Source organism: Arabidopsis lyrata, assembly GCF_000004255.2.
Source record: "Arabidopsis lyrata subsp. lyrata unplaced genomic scaffold ARALYscaffold_8, whole genome shotgun sequence".
NCBI classification, from domain to species: domain Eukaryota; kingdom Viridiplantae; phylum Streptophyta; class Magnoliopsida; order Brassicales; family Brassicaceae; genus Arabidopsis; species Arabidopsis lyrata.
The window spans coordinates 17,254,328-17,265,080 of NW_003302548.1; the positions used below are offsets into that span (position 1 = coordinate 17,254,328).

The following is a 10,753-nucleotide window of genomic DNA, read 5'->3' on the forward strand; positions in this document are numbered from 1 at the left end:
TTAGATGGTTAGTCTCTTTTGGTGTCTTTGTGATTGCTTATGAGAGATTGGTGGAATTGGGTCTCTTGTGATCTCTCGTTAGGGTTTTTGTTTAGTTCCAAGAATGTCGATTTGTCTCTCTCTGCGGTTCTTCTCTGAGGAGTAATAGTTTTAGGAGAAGCCATTTCATTGCTTATTTCACTAGAGGGATAATGAAGAGATTGAATACAATTGTTGCTATTGGTTTGATTGTGCTTATGATTGTTGGTTCTTTGACTGGTGTCATCTTCTTCTCGTATAAGATCGGTGTTGAAGGGAAAGACGCGGTTTATTCTTTGAAATCTCATGTTGAAGAGAGCAATTACGCTGAGAAGATTGGGATTAAGCAATGGATGGATGAGAATGATTAAGCATTTTGTGATCGGGCATCCTCAGAACACGTCAATTCCATCCACGACGCTTATTACTCCGTCTCCTTACACAGAGAAGCTCATGAGTTTGAGGACTCGGGTTAAGAATCGAGAATGGAGTCAGATTTACTCGGAGGTCGATGTGATTTTCAGGGAGCTTATTATCACAAGAGAAGATTTGGTGGAGAAAGCTAAAGGCTTTGCTGTTAAAGGAATGGATGTATCGCAAAGGGTTTTCTCAAGCAGCGCATCGGTTGTTGGAGGCGGTGCTAAGTTCGTTTTCTCTATTGGAAACTTGATAATCTCGGGAGTAGCAGAGATTTTCAACTTTATCTCTCAGCTAATGGTTTTTATTTGGATTTTATACATTCTAATCACATCAGAATCAGGCGGTGTGACCGATCAATGCAAGCGCTACAAACAGATGTGTTGAAGTCCTAGACTTAGCGATCTCCGACGTGCTTTTAGCAACAGCGAAAATTGCCTTCTTCCAAGGATGTCTCACTTGGCTATTATTTAGACTATACACTATACATTTCCTTTACATGTCAACCGTTCTCGCCTTCATCAGCGCTCTGTTACCGATTTTCCCTTACTGGTTCGCCACAATCCCAGCAGCTTTGCAAGTAGTGCTAGAAGGAAGATACATTGTTGCAGTTACTCTATCTGTGACCCATCTTGTGCTAATGGAGTATGGTGCTTCAGAGATTCAAGATGACATTCCAGGGTCCAATGCTTACATTACTGGACTAAGTATTATTGGTGGAGTGACTCTGTTTCCTTCTGCTCTCGAGGTAAGAAAATTAAAAGATTGAATCTTTGGATCGAAAAATTGACGATTTTGTAATGTTTTTTTCGGGTGTTTTGTTGTTGCAGGGAGCGATAATTGGGCCGTTGATAACAACGGTTGTGATTGCTTTGAAGGATCTGTATGCAGAGTTTGTTCTGAATGATCCAAAGAAGATTAGTTAGCTGTTATTGATGTCTTTGATAGGAACTTCAAGTGCTTCTGCCATGGCTGCTTTGTGTTGGAAGAAGAATCATGTAGATTAGTAGAGAGATTGAAGTGTGTTTTTTTTTGTGGATTGTAATTTATAGTGTGGAGGGAAATGTGTAGCAGTAAATTTCAATTGTTGTTGTCTCTGTTGTTTTGTATGAGTTCTGATTCTTTTGGGAAACCGTGTAAATTTCTTTTTGTCAATTTCTTTTTTTTCTTTTAATTTTAGGTTCTTCTAAGGATAAATTGTGGAATTAGAATTGAGCTGAAGTTAAAAAAATTGTGTTGAATTGAACTGACAAAAATGTTTTAATTTGATGTTTTGGAAAGAAATGGTGTTATGATTAAGAGGGCTTAAAGACCAGTACCAATCAAACCAATCCTGGCTTATACAGATGATGTTTATTATTACAACGATTAAGGGATGGCTCAAAGTCAGAAGCCAATCAATTACGAGTAATGTACAGTGACTATACAAATTCTAAAATCCTGACCATTAGTCTATTAGAAAACAACAAAAAACATATTCTTGAAAACAGTAAATTGTAGTACAGTATCAAATTATTACTTCACGGTAAGTGTAAGTGATGTCGGAAGTCTTAAATGACACATTGACACCAAAAGAAGCGAGTCAGAGCCGTGTTACAAAAACTGATAATGCGATTTCAAGCTAATAATAATCCACGTGTCTTGTGTACTCATGTTTAGCCAAGTGTCATGATTTGATGTTGTTTTTTGGATTTTTCCATTTCTTTCCAAAATTAAATAATTGGTCAATGTTTAGTGATAGAGATTTTCTCTTGTTAAGTAATCACTAGATCTGGACCCGCACGTTCGTGCGGGGTAAATTATAAAAAATTTTAAATCTTAAATTTTTTTTAAAATAGTTAAAAATTATATAAAATGTGAAAATATTATAGTTTTGATTGATATACAGTAGTGTTACAAAAACAATTTTATTTTATGTAGTGTATTAATAGTTTGGTGTAAATGGAAAATTTATGGTTAGTGAAGAGTTGTGTGTAGATGTTTTAAAACAATAGTGTGTTAACCATGGGAAACACATGATAATTTTTTAATTGTTGTAATAATAATTTTCTAAATTAATCTTTAAACTGATTATATTATTATATGGTCCGACAATTTTAATGTAGTGATACATGTGTTACATATGTTATTTTTTATGTAGTGGGCAACATTTTATAGGTTACTAATAAAGTCTTATTAGCCTAATATATATTTACTGATTTTTTAAATTATTATATTTAATTAAATAAATCAAAACATGAGATGAAAGTTTGGATTGTCTAGAGCTTATGAATTGCATTCAAATCAGAAAATATTTCGAGATTTTGACGAATCTAAAATCTCTAATTTATTCGAGGAATATTCTATATTTCAAAATACAAAATATCTAGTTTATATTATATTTGGGAAATATAATAACTGTTTCTTAAAACATTGGAATAATCAAATTTGCTTTTTTATTTCTTCCATCTAAACTAATCAAAATTAATTAGTATAGTTTTATTATGGAAATTTTAAAAATCAAAAATAAACTATTGTTTGTTATTTTTCAATTATATTAAATTGGACTTTCGTTTCCGGAAATATCTAACATTACCTCGCCTAATTAAATAAGTTAACATATCTACAATTTCAAAAAAAAATTCTTCCATTAATCATAATTTTTTTTTTTTGGTCAAACCATTAATCATAATTTATTTTTATATTTTCTTAAAGAAATAAATTAAAATCGAAAATATATGATGATATTAAATTGATTTTTTTGTTTTCCGGAAATATTTCAAAATATATTACGAAATTAAATAAGTTTACATATATACAATTTTGAAATTAATAGTTAGATTTTTTATGGAAACTAATTTAAAAGATTTCTATAAATTTTGGGTAGTTATTAATTTGTTTATTTTATGGGAACTACTTCAAACAATTTCTATAAATATTGGGTAGTTATTAATTTGTTGATTTAATTTTGGATTTTGTTTTATATAAGAAAACAAATATCAAATGGATATTATATTTTTATTCTTTTTCAAATTTAAAAATACCAATGGCATTCTTTGTAATTAATCTACCAAAATAAGGTTACTTATGTTTGAGTGATTCCCAATTAATAGTATAAATGTTCGTTAAGTTATATCCCGCTATTGGTCCCCGAATGGTCGACGAGGCCGACATATGTATGCTAATACTTGGTCTATGAAATTTAAATAACGTCATGCATGAAATGAAATTTTAATCAATTTATCCTTATCCTACGTGTAGATCATGGAGTATAGTACAATTGTCTCCATATTACTAGTGTTTTAATTGTTTATATAACCACCATGCCTAATGGGGTTTACTAGTGTTTTAATTGTTTATATAACCACCATGCCTAATGGGGTTCATTAAGACGAATCTAGAAAAGTATTCTCTGTTTGGTTTTTGCTAGTTGACAACTAGAATGGTTTTGGGTAAATTCGGAAAAACCATTTGGATTTTTGTGTTGTCAGTGTCAACTTCAAATACTTACTATTTTAAGAGATATACTAAGTACAATGCAATTTAGCTTATTCGTTATTTCTAGTCCTGTATAGTAATTTATAGTCTAGGTAATTACAACTTGTAGTTATTGATTGATAATATCATACACTATATGTGAATGGAGTCAAATAAGTTATAAGAAGTCAGAGTAACAAAAAAAGTTATAAGAAGTCAAAAGGTTAGAACTTAGAATGATAGACCAAATACTACGCAAAAACATTATAAAAATTACAAGTACATTTAAATATATGAAACACTTGACAAAATTTTAGAATTTATCCACGAGAAGGTGTAGTTGATTATTTGATTATCATATTCAATCTTAAAATTATTCGCATATAAAAGAAAAATTGTAGAAAATTACATGTAACTGATAATTTATTAAAAAGTTTTATTAATAATTTTGTTTTACCTTCACCTGACATTTTATAGCAACAAAAAATGTCTAAATCCACGATCTAACAGAGCATGCACCAGAACTAGGCTTGGGCTTTTGGTTATCGGTTGGATCCATTCGGTTTCGGTTATTTCGGTTCTAAAATTTAGTATCCGGATATTTTGAAATTTCGGTTTTAAAATTTAGTATCCATTCGGTTATTTTGCTTATAATATTTCCGGATATTTCGGTTATTTTTGAGTATTTTCGGATATTTTTAGATATATTTTGGTTATTTTCGAGTATTTTTATATATTTTCAAGTATTTTTGACTATTTGGTCTATAAATAACTAATTATTTTGAAAATATAATTGTATTTCAAATATTTCGGTTCGGTACCGATTCGGTTACGGTAATTTAGTATCTATTCGGGTTTTTTTAAAATTTTCAGTTCGGTTCGATTCAGTTTTTTGCTTTAATTTCGATTCAATACAGTTGGTTCGGTTTATTTGTCCAGGCCTAAATAGAACATAAAATTACTTCATCAAATTCTAGAACTTTCCGTTGATGTCGGAGGTCTTTGGTCAAGTTTATAAATTTTCATTCAAAATTGGTTTCTTATAGTATTTTCCTTGACCACTATTATTTTATAATCCGACAAAATTAAATAAAAAATTGAGGAAAACAACATGGCATGCAGAAAAGAGAGAATGGGCTCCATAACGTTGATGATAGAAAAATCTTCTGGTTGAGATTAGTTAGCCAACCATCTCCACTCCTTCCAATAGTACCCGCCATTTTTTCATTTTTATTGCCAAAATTTTAAATTTTATGCATTTTATATTCATTTCTAAAATTTTAATTATATTTCTTTTAATAAGATTTATTTTTTTTTTCATATATTTCTAACCACCAGCTAATTTTGGTTCTTCGATACATGCTCTTTTTATGCTTTTGACCAGCCTTATATACTCCACAAAACAATGAAAACAAAGTAAAATATTAGTGTTCCATTAAAATCACAATATTCTCTAATTATTTTCACTATATCGAATAAATCATTAATTAAAAAAAAATCTAAATGAAAATTCAAACTAGTCATATATATATATATATATATGTAAATCCATAAGAAGATAAAAGATGGTTTTAAATATTACTATATTTGGAAAATGATCCCAAAAAAATTTAGAGAAGATATTTCTGTTGAAACAAAAAAAGATTGTGATATGGTGAAATGAATTGATGACTTCATTGAGATATGTTCTTCTTATCCATTTCTTTTGATAAAGATATATATAATACTAATAAATTCCAAAACAAAACAAAAAAAAAATGAAAAATTGAAAAATCTCTTTAGCAAAAAAAAAAAATTGAAAAATCTCTTTACCTTTGCCCACAATTCTAGAGAGTCTGCTTTGGCGGTTGGAAGCAGCAGTTGCTATCAAAAACATTGCTTCATAAACAAAATCTCAGGTGTTAGATTAGGCCAACGGTTATCTTCTTCTTCTCTTTGATTCTTCAAACCAAAGCATAAACAAATATAAAGATTCCTTTTTTGTTTTATGGTTTGATTCTTGGTCGCCTTCTCTCGCCCAACTTCACCTTCTCTGACATAATCACTACACCTTCCTTCTCTCAGTTTCTATATCAGAAACTTCATCTTCCTCTAAAGTTTTTTCATTTCATAGTAAATTCAAATCCCTTTTGAAATTTTTTGTTACTTTTTCCTTTGTTCGTGTGTTGAATTTCGATTTCAAAGACTTGGGTTTGTGGTGAATTAAGGTTCCGTTTGTAAAAAAGATTCCTTTTTATTTGGGGGAAATCGAGGAGTTCGTGTACGGAGCTAAGTTTTTTGCCTTTTTGATGGTTGCAGATAAGGTATTTGATTATATTCCTCAGTGAATTTTCATGTGTTTTTGTTTTGTTATCGTTGTTGGGTCATGAAAATTTCATGACTTTATTCTTTTTTTTTTTCATGTGTGTTTCATGATCTTTTCTGTTTATTTAGTTAAGGTTCCATGTGTGTGTGTGCTCATAACTTATAAACCTTTGTTGCAGAATCTCTTTAACTTTCAGAAAATTTGACTCTCTATATGCAATTTGTTTCGTTCCTGTGAAGGTCTAAAATCTTGAGGGATTCAAAAATTTCCGATGAATACACGTTATTCCGTTCAGCCGGAGTTATCTTCCAATAATATCTCGATCACTATTTCATCGTCTGCTTCGTTAAGCTCCTCACCCCGAGGCGAAAACAGTCATGCTGCTGATGGTAATGCTCAAGAGAGGTCTCCATCTTCGTTTTACATAAGGTTGGCTATGAAGGTATCTAGAGCTAGATGGTTTATCTTTTTGAGAAGAGTGTTTCACTATCAGAACGGTTCAAGATCCGACCTTGGCTCCAATCCTTTTAACTCTAGCACTTGGATGATGTCTGAGCTCATTGCTCTGCTTGTTCAGCTCACTGTGATAACATTCACACTAGCTATCTCCAAAGAAGAGAGACCTATTTGGCCAGTGAGGCTATGGATCACAGGATACGATGTGGGATGTCTTCTAAATCTCATGCTGTTATATGGTCGGTATCGTCAACTAGACGTTTACCAAGGAAATGGGTTTGTCCTCGGCGATGTTGAGCAGCAACAGAGAGGCAGAGAAGAAACAAGGTAAAACTCAAAATCTTTATCTTTTGTCAATTATGAATCCAAAACCTTTACAAGATCCTGATATTGCTCTATGTTTTCAGGTCCTCTCACTTGATGAACAAATGCAGAACGTCGCTAGAGCTTTTCTTTGCAATTTGGTTTGTGATTGGGAATGTTTGGGTTTTCGATTCTAGGTTCGGTTCTTTCCACCATGCTCCCAAGCTTCACGTCCTCTGCGTCTCTCTTCTATCTTGGAACGCTATCTGCTATTCCTTTCCCTTTCTTCTCTTCCTCTTCCTGTGTTGCCTCGTCCCTCTCATCAGTAGCCTCCTTGGATATAATATGAACATGGGATCCTCAGACAGAGCAGCATCAGATGACCAAATCTCTAGTCTCCCTAGCTGGAAATTCAAACGAATCGACGAAAATGCTTCTGATTCAGATTCAGATTCAGCTACTGCAACCGATGATCCAGTAAGTCCTAATCCTTTTACTCTCAATTCAAGCAAAATCCATACGTTTTCTTGGACCATAAGGTTTAATCTGTGATGGCTCTGTTTGATCAACTAGGGAATCTGATGTCGAACGTTGCCTATTAGTCTAGTTTAGGATTGAAAAGGACTTCGATTTGGATTTTTTACCTTTTCTTTGGTTTGGTTTGCAGGAGTGTTGTATATGTTTGGCGAAGTATAAAGACAAAGAAGAAGTAAGGAAGCTTCCATGTCAACATAAGTTTCACTCAAAGTGTGTAGATCAATGGCTTCGTATCATCTCTTGTTGTCCTCTCTGCAAACAAGATCTTCCAAGATGACAAAGCAAAAACCCCTAAAAGCTCTCAAGAGTCAAAAGCTCTCAAGAGTCAAAAGCTCTCAAGATTCAAAATCTCTTATTAAGTTCAATACTTTTTCTTTACGGTTTCTTCTTTCAAAATTTTAGTTTGGTTTGAAGCAAAGTCGATTACTTGTGTGAGTGTCAAATTTTTTGTACAGAAAGAGCTCACCAGTAATCGCAAAGTACATTGTGAGTAGATGATGCAAATCACAATGGCAAAACATTTATAGAATATTGTTATAGTGTGTATACTACTTCATATCATTTTTACATTTGTCTATTTTTTTTCAGTTTAAAACTGAAAAACCAGATATTACTCCAATAAAATCAATTAGGATGTCTTTTTTGACGTCAAAAAATTATATGTATACATCAATAAGGATGTTGATTTTCTTAAGAGAAATATTTTTATAGCACTAATTATATATCTCATATAAAGTTTGAACATGGTATCTAAATAGTTGGAGTCTTTGAGATGGTTTTGACGTCAACTATCTTAGTCTTAGGGTGTTTTATTTAGAGTTAGAATTTTGAGCCTTTGAGGTCTGTCCAAACCTAAAATAGGCACAACCAAACAAAAACAATCAGATGTTTTTTTTTGGTTACAGAATCTTTAAATTAGAATGTCTAGATTCTCAATTGGCACTAACACAACTAAGTATATTCCTAATTGCTTGACAAGTCATAATATTTGTCCATGCACAAAATGTATAACCATAAAAAGAAGAAGAAAACCTCCAAGTCAAATATTTTTCACTAATTTTTCTTGATTCTTTTCTAGAATACTAACCACCAATAACTTAAAAAAGCAGTTTGTCAACAACATTCAACGACTATTTTTAGCTGCCTTCTCTCACAAGTCACTATATAAATTAACCTTTTGGATTCATTAGCAAGAAACAACACAAATCATTCTTTACCTTCATTAAAAAAACTCACTAATTAAATTACCTTTTGATTCATTAGCAAGAAAGAACAGCACAAATTCATTCTTTACGTTCATCAAAACCATGACGAAAGAAAACCCTTCAACCCTAAATCTCGGACAACCTACGACGCAAGAAAAGTATTCCACAAGTTTAGCCAAGATCAACCCTAAACCCTCCGATGGCTCTACCGTTGAATCGAAGAGGCAAGACCATAACTCACCGAGTTTAAAACGTTGGAGATCGTCCTCCGGTAAACCGACGAGGCAAAATTGTCTATGTTCTCCGACGACACACGCCGGTTCTTTCAGGTGCAGGTACCACCGCGTTGATTCGTTGACACGTGTCGGGTCTATTGGGTCGAACCTCGCGGTGTTGTTGTCATCCAAGTCGAGCCGGTTTAGTGACTCCCTCAAGGCTCAGTAAACCGGTTATTGAATTTGTTCGGTATAATAATTATCGGTTTTGTTATTTGTTTGTTTCTTCTACTTCTTCTATTGACAAAAAAGACATTGTTCAATAATGTAATACTAAACCGATTGAAATCGGCTTAAACCGATTCAAAGGTAAACTTTATATTATTTTCACCTATTTGATTCATATTTTAGCCTTTATTGCATATATATTTTATATGCTTTATATATGTTAAATTTCCATTTGGGCTATGACGATACCTCAAATAGAATTTTATCTACATTTTATAAAATTCTAAAAATAGTGTATAATCAAACTTCAGTGATTTATTTTATTAAAGGAAAAACTACAAAATCTACCACTTATTTTCAATTTCTTTTAAAATCTACCACATTCCTTCTATTCTTTCAACTCATACCACATTTAGTATTTGAATTACTAATTTGTCCTCCCTATTTATCTTCCCAATTTATCTTTCCTTCCTATATCTCCCCTTCCGATTTATCTCTCCTCCCTATTTATTTTTCCTACAACATTAGCTTCTCTATTTATCTCTCTTTCTCTCGAAACACGTGCACTTTAACCAATAAACATTATATCTCTTGAGACTATACAATTAACTTTCGTTTTTATCTCCAGATCTTGTCTCCGATTGGAAATTCTCTGTTGCGTCTAGATCTTGTCCCCGATTTCATCATCTTTATATTATCATGAATCCCACATCTTGTCCACCAATTCTCATTCAAGGGTTTCGAATTTTATTTAGATTTTTCACCATCTATTTTGGTCATCTATTTTGGTCCATAGATTAGTTGAGCATTATTGTCTTCACCTACCCGGATTATTGAATTTTTTTTCCTTCTATTGCAAAATAAAAAAATGATCCAGTTGTCCCCGAGTACTATTACTCATTCTATTACTCATTCGATATGAACTTGTCCCCGATCGAATTCTATTACTCATTCGATTTGAACTTGTATCCTATCTAATTCTATTACTCATTCGATATGAACTTGTCTCCGATCTAATTCTATTACTCATTTGATCTGAACTTGTCCCCGATTAGTTGAGCATTGTTGTCTTCACCTGCCCGTATTATTGAATTTTTTTTCCTTCTATTGTAAAATAACAAAATGGTCCAGTTGTCCCCGAGTACTATTACTCATTCTATTACTCATTCGATATGAACTTATCCCCGATCTAATTCTATTACCCATTCGATCTGAACTTGTCATCGATCTAATTCTATTATCCATTCTATTTGAATTTGTCTCCGATCTAATTATATTACTCATTCGATCTGAACTTGTCCCCATATAATATATTATTTAAATAAAATTATATGCAATTGTAAACGTACAACATTTATTGCAACTTGTCCCTTTATCTGACACACCAGTCTGTCCCTTTTATCTCACACAACAGTCTGTCACCATCAAAGGCAATTTCGTCCACAATTTGCATGTGGCAATGAGATTTTGAAAACTCTTTTCAATGGTGGTAGATTTTGAAAGCTACTTTTCAAAAGTGGTACATTTTGCAAGATTCCCTTTATTAAAGAACCAAATTAATAATAAATATTGTTTTGTTTTGTTGAGATATTTTAAAAAGATTTTTCAGGTTT

At 32.1% G+C, this 10,753-nt stretch overlaps 2 protein-coding genes and 1 pseudogene across 2 annotated transcripts; all 3 read left to right on the plus strand.

Annotated features, from left to right (window-relative positions):
- Positions 1–1,609, plus strand: part of LOC9302196 — a 3,568-nt pseudogene extending 1,959 nt beyond the window's left edge.
- A 4,201-nt stretch (positions 1,610–5,810) lies between these two features.
- Positions 5,811–8,061, plus strand: LOC9300496 (E3 ubiquitin-protein ligase At4g11680). The gene is made up of 4 exons (XM_021015506.1): positions 5,811–6,194; positions 6,436–6,979; positions 7,060–7,432; positions 7,623–8,061. The coding sequence occupies exons 2-4, from the start codon at positions 6,468–6,470 to the stop codon at positions 7,767–7,769; spliced, it is 1,032 nt and encodes a 343-aa protein (XP_020871165.1). The 5' UTR covers positions 5,811–6,194; positions 6,436–6,467; the 3' UTR covers positions 7,770–8,061.
- A 411-nt stretch (positions 8,062–8,472) lies between these two features.
- Positions 8,473–9,348, plus strand: LOC9300497. Its single transcript, XM_002864375.2, has one exon. The coding sequence runs from the start codon at positions 8,800–8,802 to the stop codon at positions 9,139–9,141; it is 342 nt and encodes a 113-aa protein (XP_002864421.1). The 5' UTR covers positions 8,473–8,799; the 3' UTR covers positions 9,142–9,348.
- Positions 9,349–10,753: the final 1,405 nt, after the last annotated feature.